Source organism: Plectropomus leopardus, chromosome 18 (assembly GCF_008729295.1).
Source record: "Plectropomus leopardus isolate mb chromosome 18, YSFRI_Pleo_2.0, whole genome shotgun sequence".
Classification (NCBI taxonomy): Eukaryota; Metazoa; Chordata; class Actinopteri; order Perciformes; family Serranidae; genus Plectropomus; species Plectropomus leopardus.
Genome location: NC_056480.1, coordinates 25,695,136 through 25,710,500, shown reverse-complemented (window position 1 = coordinate 25,710,500; position 15,365 = coordinate 25,695,136). Strand labels below are relative to the sequence as shown.

The window sequence follows — 15,365 nt, the reverse complement described above, 5'->3', positions numbered from 1 at the left end:
GGACTGGCTGACAAAATATTGTTTTGCATGAGGAGAAAAGAAAAGCATGTAGATGATGTACATATCATGTGTAGTGACTCACTGTGAGATAGCTGCTCATTATCTTATGGATGGATGACACTGACTACAGTTCCAGGGGACATTGGCACTGTGGAGGAGGCCAGTGTGGCATGGTTTTGGTTTTGCTGCTTTTGTAACAGCTGTTATTCAACCTAGACTGTTTGCACTGGCTCATATGTCATAGTTTCGTATTAACATGTTCGTTGGAGATACTATCAGGATGTGCTAACTTGTTGCGGGAATGTAGCTGCTACCAAAAAAGGAGGAGTGTGACCTAGTTTTGTGAGTTGGAGGTGGTGTGAGGTTGCACCTTCTGCACAGCTTTGTTGTGTGTAATAAGTGATAGATTGCCATAAACATTGTTTGAGAAGCAAATGAGAAGGCCTGTAAACCTCCACAGCACTCAATCTTTTTTTTTTTTATCTTTCCCAACTCTTTTTATTGTAGTTTTCAAAGTTAACATACACCTGAAAAGAGTGAAAATAGAATTTCTTATACCATTGTATAGAAAACATTGATGAAAATAAAAAATACTGGAAAGGGTAAGTTGTCATACATGTTTAGCATATCAAACAAGTTTACAAAATACAAAATCCATTACAAAGTACATTCACAAATAACCTTATATCATTTTTTAAAAAGGGAATAAAGACAGAAAAGGCAAAAAATAAAAAAAAACAGAGAAAAAAATTAAATACACACACACACACACACACACACACACCACACACACACACACACACACACGTATATATAGTATAATATAATCTAATGATTTTACCCCTCTATCTTTTTTAGCTAGTATAATTATGAATGGAGATTAATAATATAGGCAAGACATGGCAGGTTTATTTATAGAGCATATTTGATACACAGAAGGGATTCAAGGTGCTTGGTATAGTAAAAAAAATAATAAAATTAAAAAAAAGGTTTTAAAAGACATTGATAAGATGTATGGACCATTTGAAAAATTGAGACAAAATAAAAACAAAATATATCCTTACTGAAGTCACACACTCAAACTAACTTTACATGTCATGTAAATATACACATACATAAGTATGAACAATATATTTAGAAGGTCGGCAACCCTTTTATGAATTCTTTTTAAACTGGGCTAGTTGGGGGATGTGGCTGGTGTATTAAAGTGGTCTGTGAGAGGTTGCCAGATCGTAAGTGAAAACAATATGTGTGTTCTTCTGTTGAGCTTTTATATATCCACATTTTATTGGTGTTTTTAACACATCCTCAAACACTGCCATTATGTTTAGAAAAGGACACTCTGAGATGAGATTTAAAAAGTAGCCCACTGATATTTTGTGTGTATTTCATTTGGAATTGGTGCAGCGTTTGAAAAACACAAAAAGTAAATACACTTTTGGTGATAGACGGGTGGACTGGTTTGCATCTTCAAAACTGCTGTTAACACACCAAGTTTGCATGGATCAACCTCTAACCTGAGCAGCAAGCCAGAGGACATGCCGATTTACATAAACTCAAATGGAGATGGCAAACATAATACCAGTGTTCCTGACAAATACAGCTGACATGTATAACTTGTGCATTTAGAAACGTGTTTCACTTTACATTATGTGGGGCATTATGACTTTTACCTTACACATTACCCATTTTATGTTGAAATGAATTATTGTACATAATTTGATAGAAATACCCAGCATGGCAAATACTTGCATTTGCTGCCTTACTTTACTTGTATTCAGCTGACCGTTGTGACATTTCAGCATTTAAGAATGGCATTTATGCATGTGAGGACTTTTGGATGGAGGTGGAGTGGAGCATTTAAAGTAAGTTTGTGGGGTTGAGCAAAATTTGCACAGCATTTAAAATATAAATTTTTAATTAATAACTCCACAATTTTAATTCCAAAGCAAAATGCATCTTTGGTTATGCTGCTGCCTGTAGCTATTAGTCAAATAAGGGTAGGTGTAGTTGGTGTGGATTTGCATCCTGCAACAAAGATTTTACATCTCAACTTTTTTTTTTTTTTTTCTAAAAAAATCCAAAGTAACTTCACATCTACTGAAGAGCTTTGATTCTCTGTCCAAGACAGATTGGGCCCATGCGGACTACTCTGTTTTTTTTATTTTTATGTTTTTAATTTTTAATGTATTTATTTTACTTTATTTTTATTTTATTTTATTTTTAAAGATATTTTTTGGGCCTTTTAGCCTTTAATTGATAGGACAGCACACATGTGAAAGTGAGAGAGGGAGCAACAAAACACCAGAGCAAAATATGATGATGAAAGAATGACAGTTATTTGTAAGCCAACAGGGAAGACATCTCCCTGGTTCCCTTGACAACACTGCTTTGCATATTTGCAGAAAATAAGTTCTGTGGCAAATAAAGGTCTGTGATACTTAAATGTTATGTCCAGCAAATGAATACTATTATTATTATTAGGTTTAGCTCATACCAAAAGGGACAGTACAAATTAAAAAATACACAAGGTATAAAAATTCCACAAGAGACTATTTTTTATCTGTGAAGGCATTTCGCAAGGCTTCCTAAAAAAAACAAACAACTTAAGTTATACTTCTTTGCAGTAGGGGACACTTTGGAGCCCGCTAAATGTTGAATGAATGAATCACTATGATCGTGCAACGTTCACAGGTTTCGACGTAAGCTGTAGGTTATGTGAATTTTTTTAGTAAACCAAGGGCGTCAAAAATGTGCTTGAAGGCTAAAGTAATTAAGGTGCGTGATAGAGCCAGTGTCCCGAGCCTGGGCCTAATGCCACAGTCAAAAGAAAATTAAACATTGTTTCAAAGTAGAAAATGTATGCACCAAATCCAAGATGTCTGACTTCCTGTTGAGTGAGCCTTTTCTTTTTTTATTCTTAAAGATGAAATCAATGGTCCACTTAAATGTTGTGAACATCAAAAAAATCCTACCCTGCCGAGAGTTTGATCCCAATCGCTGCTTTGGAATTTTCTCCATGTCTGATATTTGTGCCACTTTTCTTGAGTTTTCATGCATCTACAGCCCCCAAAATTTCTATTGTGCACCAGAATAATAATCTCTACGAAAATAATAGGCCCCTTAGTGCCAGGGACCAGAGTTCCATGGCACTTTTGTGCTCTGGCCCTTATTGAGAACTATTAAGTGTCAGGTATGCTATAAAGGACTGGTTTGACAATGCCTCGACAGCCCTATAATAGACCACATACAGCCTCCTACAAATGTGGCCAAATGAGCTAAAAACCGGTTTCATGAGGTGCTTTGCATCCAAGGAGACTTGAGTCCTCAACAGTAAAATAAAAATACCAGGAAAAGAAGGCTTCATTGACTCACTTTGATTGCTACTGCAATAAAAACATGTTAAAGATTAGCCATCTGTGTAAAACATGAAATACTGACAGCCTTGTGTTTTTTAATAGCTGAACACACAAGAACTGTATGGCTGTGGTTTGATCAGATTACACATGGCCTCTCAACAAAAGAAGCCCTCTCTCAACGTTTTAATTCAAATTTTCAAAACTGGATTGTGCAGTGACACGCCCACTTTAAACCTTCGAGACAAGCCCAGACAAAAAAATAAATAAATAAAATAAAATGAAATACATTTTTTTCATTCAACATATTCAAGACTGTAAGACACCAATTAAGAAGATTTATAGCAATTAAGTATATTTAAATGGAAAGATTTATTCAAATCAATGTTCCTTCAGGATGCCACACTAAACCTGACTTTCAGTTTAATTTTCTAAACTGATAATTACAAAAGAAAACAATAAGCAACCAAGAAACCAAAAGAAAAAAACATTAAGTAAAAACATTAGTATAATTGTAAGTTTAAATGAAGGGGAGATTAATAATATAGGCAAGGCATGGCAGGTTTATTTTTAGAGCTCATTTCATACACAGAGGGGATTCAACGTGCTTTAAATAAGAGGAATGGACCATTCAAAATAAAATCAAAATATATCTTTAATGATATAAAACTGACTTTACATGTCATTTAAATTCAAACAAAGCATTTCTGGTTTTGAAATGCCAGCTCTTCTTGACACACCCCCCCGTATTGATGCCAAGCCTCCGGCACTTCCTCATGACCTGCTGCTCATCTGCTCATTTCATTGTTGTCATTTCAGGGTTTCTCAACTGCGAGGTGTTTCCTTTTTTTCTTGCCTCACCTGCCTGTTTTTTTTCTTTCTTTTTTTAAAGCTCTTGTCAGGTAAGAGAAAATTTCATCTATGTTACATGTTTCACTGATTGTTATTTGCCAATTTATAATAAGAACGATAAAGAATTAACTAGCATACGGTGAAAGAATATAGCCCATTGTTTTAGTAGGTTGGAGGCTTTAATTCAAAACAGAGATGACTTGCCTGTGGTAAAGTCCTGATCTGATTTTCAGTGAATTATGTAGTTATGTCTATGCTGTTGGCAAGCATAACACTTATAAAAATACCTTTTAATGTACTGTTAGTCATTTTATGGTGAAAAGGCAACTTAAGTGAGGGATTGTACTTTTTATAGAAACTGGTAGAAGGTAAAACACTTTATATAAAACTGTAATTTTAGGTTCATTTATTAATTGAGTAAAACTAAATATCATGGCTGTTGTGCTCAAAGCATCCTAAATATTTTTCCTTTTGTCTCTCACTGTTCCTAAAGTGACCTGCTGAATTAGTATGAGTTTTTTTCGCTTGTAGAGCAGCAGAGAAAAGATGTCAAAGGTTCACTGCTTTGTATTTCCTGTCTTTATGAAGAGTAATTTTGTCAGTGACAGCATTCAAACTTTGCACCTTGGCCACACTTTAGTGCAACAACAATGTCTATCAAGGGTAGTGCTGTTTCACCTTTCACAGAAACATGCTTGTACCCCAAAATAAAAAAAAACCAAAAAACAACCCATTACATAATATTGATACTTAAAGAAACCGAACAGACATATTTAGATTTTTTTTGTTTGTTATTGGTCTCCAAACAGCTCTGTAGTACCTGCATATAACTCAAATTAAGCCACTGTTGGGTCCAGTATAGCCAATATGTGAATACTGTGGGCTGCATGTATTCAATTATCCATAACAAATCAACCCTCAAATTGTTAATTACATTGAGTAACATTGAAGATGGTCGGCAGAGTATTTGTGTGCACATCCAACCTGATTTGAGACCAGGTGCCGGATAAGTAGTCGTAGTAGTAGAAGTTTCATCGTTATTATTAGTGTTATCATCATTATTATTATTTTTATTTTTTATTTTTTGTTATTTCTCCATACTCAAGCCCATCGTTAGGTTGAAACTTTGTATCTGTTGTAGTCAATTAAATATCGGCAGCTGTACTCCAGTGTGCGGATATTTTTTCTCTTTTGTTAGATTATTATTGAGGATGGCTAATGTTAGCCAGCTCAATAACAGTTCCAGTTATTGTCAAGAGGTGACGCTAATGGCCAAATTATATCTGCTTAATACTTGAGGATGCTACCGGAGAAATGCTTATGGATGCGGCTTCTGGTGCTTTGGGGAACCAGCAGTTAATAAGTTAGGTGTCTATGGTTATTCCCCGTAGCTTTCTTGGACAATACAGTCTTGAGACAGAGCCATGATCTGTTTGGAGACCAATAACAAGGAAAATGAATGTATGTAGCCCAATGAATGAATGCTGTAGCCCAATGCTCTATGATTTAAAAAAAAAAATCTGTTGTCATCTTCTGTTATTTTCGTGCCATATGAGGTCACATGTATATAATGGGTAACCTTTTGCATACTTATGTTCTCGAATGACCTCCTTTTTTTTTTCCACACGTAAAGTGACTCGCCTCTTTCATCACATATTGTACCCACAGATTGACTCAGATCTTCCTTCAAGAGCCAAAAGCTGTCAAGATGCTTTCAAGATTGGGGAAAATCAGAGTAATTATTTCCCTTGTGTGCATTGTTGCCATCGGGCTGATCTACAGATTTTCGTGGACTTTATCTGTTTTTTCCCTGGTCCTCCAGAACTCAAGTCTTTGTGGCTGTCCCAAGTGTTTAACAGAGAGTGATCCGTGGTTTAGGGAGCTTATCAAGGCATCTCCTCAGCCCTTTTTGTCAAAAAACTACACACCCTTAGAGGACGATTTCAACTGGTGGAAGGTAAATCTCAGTTTAATTTTAAAGATAAAGCACAAATGTTCTGCTTCTGTTTCACTGTTGATTGTTCAGACACTTTGACTGGTCCTGTTATAAAATCAGCAACTATTATGGGTTCTCTGCACATTTTTGCATTTCCTTTTGAAAAGGAAATGGAAAATCAATTTAACTCTTTGAAACCTAAGAAAATTGGTTTGATTTTTTTTCAAAAACATGGGTAGATGAGGATGAGCAACTTAAAGGTACGTGGCCCAAACATTTGCAAAACATGAGTAAAATGTTACAAGAAAATTACCTGAGAATGACAAAAAAAGGAAAAGGAAACTAAAAATAAGAAAATGACCCAAAAAGGTGGCATAAATTTAAATATGTAATTATTTAACATATAAAATATGAATTTGTTGTTCCCTTTTTTAATATAAATTTCTTGCAATTTGAGGAACATCTCTTGCCAAGTTGGTCATTGCCTTTTTAACCCCATGTTTTTGAAAGAAATCAAACCAATTTGTTCAGGTTTCAAAAGTTTGAATACTTGTATAAGGCATTTAAATGCAGCATGAGAAAACAATGTAGGTTTCAAAAGGTTTAAGGCTAACAAACACAACAAGTGATGAATTTCATTGTTGAATAATCTGTTGACCCGCGACCCTTACGAGGACAAGCGGTTACAGAAAATGACTGACTGACTGACTGAATAATCTGTTGATTTTTTTTTTGTTGATAAATCAATTAGTTATTATCATTTTGACCTTTTTTCTAATTACTCAAACCAAATAATCACTTTTCAAATCATTTGAGATTAATTTTAAACCTGACAATCAACTGATTTTTGTTGCAGTTAAAAAGCACGTTTTTTTTCCAGTGGGAAATTAAAATCAAACAGTTTTGAATGCTAATCACATAGAAATTATTTTTAAAAAGGAAATATTCAAAACAATAAATATTCACCTACTGCATATGTGCCAACACTTGTTTTTTGGGCACTTTAGTAAGACTGAAAGCAACTGTAGGGACTGGGAACTGCAAAGCATTCTGGGAGCAGTGCCACCATCTAGTTCTGATAGCTGCCAGTCTAATCAGCAGTTAATCATTAAAAAAAACTAATACTGACATGAAGATAAACTCTTGAAAGAATTAACTGAGCAAAATATTACAAAATTTAAAAGACAGTTAATGATAAGGATCCTTACAGACCTTTACAGTTTTCCACCCATTAACCTCATGGTTTCATCTATCTGGTATTTAGCGCTGGTGTCTACACACGTCAGCAACTCAAAAAATGTTTGGAGGTCCAGGTCCAATTTACAAAGGGGTGGGTACAGGATCTTCAGGACCTACAAGCGAAAAACCTAACACAATACTAACACATTGGCGGCTTATCATGCACAATTAATATACCAGTATTTTTCTATATGCTGATCTGACAGAGCAGAAGACTCTGGCGAGGGAAGGAGAGGAGGCATGTGATTTATGGTGAAGAAGGACTGGTGTGTCTACGGAAATCTGTGCTGTCCTGGTCCTGCTGTGGATCACTGCTAGCCTTAACATAAAACCACAGAAAGAAAGAAAGAAAGAAAGAAAGAAAGAAAGAAAAATGGCTGTGGAGTGCTGCTGCTTGTTAAGAATCAGCAGCCAGGATGTGTGGACGGTTAAATCATTCCACAACCAGAAACCATGGCTTACCTGAACCATCTGGAAACATGGACAATTATAAGACAGCGGCCAACAATGTGAGAAGATGCAAATATAGTCTAAATTACTGTGCACAAGGTTAAGGAATCACTGGCATTTCACCATGTATAATACCATGTGACAAAAAATGATTGAAAATGAAATGCATAACATTTGCTTACCTTTGAGTCTAATTATGAATTTTAAATACTGTATTCGGTGGTTAAAATCACATTAATTGAGTAGTGTTTTGTGTAAGTTCAGCAGTTCTTTCTTACACAAGTCAATAGTCAACAGATGGTGATCTCACTATTATCCTTCAGAGATGGCCGACTCGCAATTGATGAGGTCACATTCCCATTTAAAATAATCAATTTTAAAAATTTTTTGCAAGAAAAGTCAGTATGGAGATGATGAGAAAACATTACAGTTTGAAAGGGGGTGCTTCTAGTGAAGAATCTACAGAAAATTATCACCTGAATCTGCAGCTCTCCTCAGTTTCACTGAGCTTTATTGTGAGTTTTAACATTTTGTAAGATGATCTGAGTTGAGGTGCTATTCAATCAATCAGTCAATCAATCAATCAATCAATCATTTGTCACATAATATCATACAAGGTTGGATATGCGTTGTAATTTATTTGCATATGTTGATCTCAACACGGTGGCTTTCTCCCAAATGGAAATTTTCTTAGGATGGTAAAAGCGTGATGCACCCTACTCCCTCTCTGACTGGGTTGTACTTGTTGCCTTCATTGGCAAGAGAAGGAGAGAAGTTAGGAGAGTGTCAGTGTAAGCCAATCAGAGGCAGAGTAAGGCAGAGTAGGATGTGTCATACATTACCATCCCACGAAAGATAAATTTGCTGCCCAAATGCTCTCTGCCATCCGTACTTTTATTTCCCCTGTGGAGCAGGGACAGGACAGCTCACCTCACATTTCCATTGTCATACCAGTCCTTATTCATGATAGGGCAGACACCTCCTACACTCTCTCTCACCAGAGTCCTTGACCAGCTAGCAGAGGTCCGCAGGAGGACAGTCCACTGATTGGTGAGATGATTTCCTAGTCCTAGAAAGTAAATAGTTTTCATGACACCACTGTTCAAAACCCCACCCCCAAAAGCACAACGAATACTTGCAAAAAAGACATAAGCCCAAATTTAGCAGTGCTGACAGAAGGGCAACAGACTTACAACTTTGTAATGCTCAAATTAGCATCATGGTTGTGCAGGCGTGATTCTGTCGGGTATTAATGCATCCAGTGACCATCAACAAACCCATTCTTCACCAGTTCAGTGTAAGTGGACTCTACAAGCAGGCAAATGATGATGGAAGCATGTAGTACATGCACAGGTTTATTTCAGTTTTTTTCAACATTTTCCTTACAACTTACTGAAAAAGAAAGGCCCCAATTATACAAAATAGCTATTAACAAGAGACAAAATCAAATAATCGTACAATGAAATGTCTTTAATGTTTCCCTTTTCTCTTTAATGTCTCTCTACCCAGGTGGGATTAATTAGTGTGAATACCTTGACAGGCTTTTTACCTAAGAAATGTAAATTGCAAGTGGAACTGGTATGTGGTTAAATCCGAAACTGATGCTGAAATAATGTTTGTTTTTTTCTCTCCCTTATGTGTGTCAGGGGTTACAGTCGGAAGGACGCAGCTTTATTTTTTACAAAACAACAGTGGAAAACCTATTTAGGATATTCCCACCCAAACCAGATGTTGTAGAAGCCAGCCCTGACCGCTGCAGGACTTGTGCTGTGGTGGGGAATTCTGGTAATTTGAAGGGATCACATTATGGACCTCTCATAGATTATCATGATACCGTAATAAGGTAAGTTATGACTACCATTTTTTTTAAAATTCAGTTTGAACAATGGTGTTGACACAAAGGCAAATTCTGAATATTTTTCCTTTGTAGCTTAACAAAAATATAGTACCATCTAAAAGTCAAAATTTCTCTGCCTTATACAGTAGGGGATGAGCAAAATACTGATTCAGGATTTCTATGTATTGTGAACATAATTTCCCCCATCATTGTTTTTTTTAACTGCAATCCAAATTCCAGAAAAGTTGATATGCTGTGAAAAACATAAATAAAAACAGAATGCAATGATTTGCAAATCCTTTTAGACATACATTTAATTTAAAACAAACAAAATATTGAATCTTTAAACTAATACACTTTTCTTTTTTTTTTTTTTTTTTGGTAAATATACAGTTGGTCTGGATTTGATGGCTGCAGAGACATGTTTACCACTGTGTTATATCACCTTTCTTTTTAATAACACTTGTACCCCGACTAGTACCTGCCCCCTTATACTATAAAAGCCATGCTGTTGTAAAAATGTGCAGAATGCATCTTACTTTCCTCCTGGAATATGGACGAATGTCTCTTAAAAAAGATGTGGTCTGGGTGGCAGCATATGTTGCACCAAAACCTATATGTACCTTTTGGTATTTACAATGCCTTCGCAGATTTGCAGGTGAGCCATAGTGGGCACTAACCCCCTCAACCATACCATCACAGATGCTGGATTTTGAACTTGAGTTAGTAATGATCTAGATGGTCCTTTTCTCTTTAGCTCAGAAGACAATGCATCCAAGATTTTCATAAACAATTTGAAATGTGGACTCCTTAGACCACAGCATACAGCCACTTTGTATCAGTCCATCTCAGATAAGCTCAGGGCTGTGTTTGAATAAATGTTTACAGTGCAGTGTTTCTGGATGTTGTAAATACATGGCTTTCTCTTTGCACAGTAGAGACTTAACTAATGTTTACCATGTAGTAATATCCTTCATACAGTCAACGTAAGGGACAAATCTGAAATCCAGCACTGAATGACTGTAATTTTTCAACTCTCTGACAGCACTGCAATTAAACTGTTAAGAAAATTCTCCAGATTCTCTGAATCTTTTGATATTATTGATTGTAGATGGTGAAATCCCCAAACTCTTTGCAATTGTGCACTGAGAAAGGTGAGGGTTTCTTTCTGTTTCGCTGTTGCAATTTTTTTTCCCAAAAAGTTACAGTTCTTATGAACAATTGAGCCTTTGGAGGATACCCCTTTATAGTCAGTAGAGATATCCTAATCTGTTACCAGCTGACGTGTTTTCCTATGTTCCAAATAAGTGTTTGTTTATTTGTTTTTTGTTTGTTTGTTTGTTTGTTTGTTTGTTGCATTTTACAACTTACCCAGTCTTTTGTTGCCCCAGTGCCAACTTTTTTGGCACATTGCATGCATCAAATTCAGAATGAACACATATTTACAGAAGATATAAAATATTTTGTCTTTGTATTGTATTCAGTTACATATGGGTCCAAAATATCTTCAAATCATTGCATTTAGTTTTAATTTAAGTTTGTTGCAGTGTCCCAACTTTTCTAAAATCGAGGTTGTACAATATATTTATGATGTATTTCTCTGTATCTTTTAGAATAAACCACGGCCGTACTAAAGGCTATGAAACAGATGTTGGGACCAAAACAACCCATCATGTAATGTATCCGGAGAGTGCAATAACTCTGGACAACACTACTCATCTTGTGCTGTTTCCTTTCAAGATAAATGATTTATTGTGGCTTCTCAACAAATTTAAGCCAGGGTAGGTTTTTCAAATATATTTTTCAGTATAGAGACAAAACACGATGCATTGTACTCTGAAAACCATGCCCATGTGAAGGGAAATCTATTGGTGCCTCATTCTGCAGCTGCAACCAAGGGCTAACATACTAAGAAAAATACCTGTAGCTGGCTAAAAACATTAGATATCAGCATGTCAAATGACTATATTAATCATGACAAGGAGGCACCGTCTGCAATATGAAGTCATTGGAAAGCAATGAATTGTCCGGAGGGGATAGTACTTAAATGCACCCTTTCACTGTACTTGTATGTAAATCTGTAAGCGAATGCCAAAACCTAATTAGGAAAAAATAATCACACTGAACAGATTTGTTTGTCTGAAATATCCATTTTGATGACTGGGTAAAATCTATAAGGAAGCTTTGTGATTGATTGCAGAAAAAGTGTACAGTTGGATAGTAATCACATTGAGCAATAGTTTCTCCTCTAGGCAAAAAAAAAAAAAAATAGCTTTTATTGCAATCAAGTTGTGGCTTAGCTGATAAACTGTCCTCAGACTCAACAAAAAGCCAAATTCCAACGAGCCAAGAGAAAGTAGGCAGTGACATGAGGACGTTCCAGCTATATCTGGACTAGTACTTGCTTGTGCTTTTGAATTATCCATTTGTGCTATTGTATTCAGAATATTTAGATATAGTCACCCTATAAAGTTGATATTGCGAATGTATTAGCGTTACACTTGCTTCATTACAGAGACAGATCAACATTAGCATTAATTTACAGCTGTGTTTCTGACCATCCAATGGTGAATGTTAGCAGTTGAATAATCTGGCTCTTTAGCTGCTAAAGCTAATTGCCAACTTTGTCCACCTATTTTGTGTGTGGAAGTGGTGTAAAGTCAGTTTATCTGTTTTGAGTCTTATATGATTTACAGTCTAACATGTTTAAATCGAAGCAGCTCCTTTATATTAATAACCTTTTATTTTGTACTGCATCAGGCTCATTCACTCTACTAACACTGCTCCTTCATAACTGTCCTGAGATACCCTACCAACCTACAACATCAGCTTTTATTGTTACAGTGGTTTCACAGTAATTTGAGCTCACACACTACTACTTTGTGACACAATCAGATTAACATTTGAAAAGCAGAGCATCTACCTTCTAGGAATAGGCAAATTATGACACAATCAGTTTATAAACTGAGAACCAAAAGGCCCACACCCCAGCCCCCCAGCAGGGCAGGAACAACACGCTGTCTTTTCTCACAGAGTTTAAGAGCCCATATTGCATAGTATTTAGCTGTTCTGTAGATAAACTGAGGGAATAGAAACACTCATTTGAAACATATCTTGATGGTTTCTTTCTTGAATCTTCAACATGGATGTTTGGGCTATTGGGTTGTTATTGACATGAATGCCTAAGCTCTTTGACAAGTGACTACACGCACAGGCTCCAACTCAGGCCCCCCTGAGTGTACTTGGGCAGCTCATTATCATTGCCAACTTGTCAAATGCTGCTTCTTGGCCATTCATTTCAATGTCAAACACGTCCGCTATCAGCCAGACAGCACCTGTCAAAGCAGTATGAAATGCCCCTGGGTGGCCTTAATTTATAACACAGCCTATAACAACATAATATAAGTAGTTGAAAAATCCCTTCAAGGCAGGTGGAAAAGGAGGTGGATGGTTCAAACAAACCCTGGACTTTCACCCGGGACTCTGTATGCATCTAAAAAGCAGAGAGTGTACATTTCCTGTGAAAACAGAATTGTGTTTATTTTCAGAAATATAGAAAGGCATGGGTATTATCCAGCGACTTATTAATAAAAGGTTTGTTTGTGTGGTCTTTATGAATGATAGTTCTATAACCATTACTAAATAATTCTTTTTAATGTTTATTTTTTTCACTCTGTGCTAAAATAAATATCACCTCCAACAGGGATAAAAATGCTGCAAACTCACAGGGGATAGCGAACAAGGACTTAGTGAGTATTTTTTTTTTTTTTTTTAATTTTTTTAAGAAAGACATATTTGAGCAGTCACTCAGTTCTACATTGTGCAGTATTGTCTGACTGCAGAAAGGAATGCTATATTAATGTCACTTTAAAGGCTATGTCTGATTTGTTACAGGTGATGATCCTCAATCCAGCTTTCATGAAATATGTTCATGAACTTTGGCTTGAAAAAAAGGGAAGGTATCCATCTACTGGCTTTATGGCATTGGCTTTTAGCCTGCAGATTTGTGATGAGGTGAGTTCAAATACATATTATACCAACAATTTCATGCTATTCCACTGATTGACTGTTAGTAGCAACAGTGCACCTATAAACAATGATGCACAAGCAATGTCAAGAAAGAAGAGGCAAACTTTACATTAGAAAATAGTAATAAGTGTTATCACTTTCATAAGTGTAAACATTTATTCAAAAACGTGCATTAAAAATTTAAGTGCCAACAATACTTTAACCCTTTGAAACCTGTGGTGACGTTACTTTTCTTGTACTGCTTTCAGACACATTTTCTAAGTATTTAAACTTTGAGCAAATCAGTGAGACATCTTTAAAAAACATGGAAAAAAGGCAATGAGTGACTTGGTAAGAAATGCTTCTAAACTGCAATAACTTTATTGATTTAGAAAGCTATTAACAGAAAAACCACAGAAAATGTCTAGGGTAAAAGGAAAAACAAGCAAGAAAAAATATTTATAACTATCATAATTAGATCTTTAAAATCATGTCACAAAATTATTATAATTTTTAAAGCACTTGTCACAGGTAATGTCTTTGCCCTTTATTAAAACTTGTTTTGTTTATAAATCTTCAGTAAATTTTCTTGCTCTTTTTACAAATGTGTTAGTAATTTTTGGGTCATTTCTTCTGTTGTTGCTTTATCTTCCCATGTTTTTGAAGGAAATCAAACCAATTTGCTCAGGTTTCATGGGGTTAATCTAGCTGAGCTTTTTTTTTTCCTCAGGTTGGTGTTTTTGGATTTGGTGCAGACAGTGATGGAAACTGGAGCCATTACTTTGAGATTCTCAGAAACAAAAAGCTGAGAACTGGACCTCACGCAGGAATGCATGAATATGAAGTTATCCAACAACTATACCATGAGAAGAGAATCCGTTTTTTTAAAGGATCTTAAATATAATTTTTATTTCTCTCAGTCTGTGTCTGTAAGTCATTGACTGAGTACTGTTCTTTGTGAAGGTTATAGGGGGACATATTGAAAGAAATAGAATATAATAGAATTAGTATTAGAATCACCCTTTTATTAATAAAATGGGCTGTTCTTATATACATAGTGAGCAGGACCTCATTTATAGAAATCACAATGTTGCGCCGCCATGTTTCTACAGCAGCCCAGAATGGACAAACCAAACACCATCGCCATATAGAACCATTCGTGTTTTCATGTCGATCGCTGTAGTTATAAGCCCATCTGTAACAATCCGCCTTTAAAAAATCATTGTTTTGTAATGTGAAAGTGCTTCATTAAGTGTTTTTACTGTTTTCAATCACCTGGTTCTTGTTTTGAAAAGGAGGTCTCTGCGGACAATTTGGCACTCGGTTTAAGCCTCCTTCACAATGAACACCAAGTCAATTCTTTTTCAGCTGGTTGCATCATCACTAGATGATCACTGAATCCCCCTAAATCTTACACATTGAACCTTGTAATAGAGCATCGGAAAAAAAAAACAAAAAACTTGATTACGTAGATATATAGATGTGGCCTTTTATTAGTCATGCTGTTATTTATTGAGCTTTTAAATTAGTTCAAGTCATTTTTTGAACTTCTGTATTTTTTTTTTCCATCAATATATTAAGTAAAGTAGTAGCCTAGTGTAGCAAACCATTCATTGTGTTTACAATCAGGTACAATATCTGTGCCCTTTATTTACATTCTGGAGAAAACACAAACCAATTAAAAAAA

The 15,365-nt window shown here is 35.7% G+C and overlaps 1 protein-coding gene across 1 annotated transcript; it reads left to right on the top strand.

The window, feature by feature from the left end:
- Window positions 1-4,222: 4,222 nt before the first annotated feature.
- LOC121957628 (CMP-N-acetylneuraminate-beta-galactosamide-alpha-2,3-sialyltransferase 1-like) lies at window positions 4,223-15,356 on the top strand. The gene is made up of 8 exons (XM_042506317.1): window positions 4,223-4,258; window positions 5,877-5,943; window positions 6,031-6,165; window positions 9,480-9,676; window positions 11,284-11,451; window positions 13,374-13,419; window positions 13,565-13,684; window positions 14,409-15,356. The coding sequence occupies exons 2-8, from the start codon at window positions 5,917-5,919 to the stop codon at window positions 14,574-14,576; spliced, it is 861 nt and encodes a 286-aa protein (XP_042362251.1). The 5' UTR covers window positions 4,223-4,258; window positions 5,877-5,916; the 3' UTR covers window positions 14,577-15,356.
- Window positions 15,357-15,365: the final 9 nt, after the last annotated feature.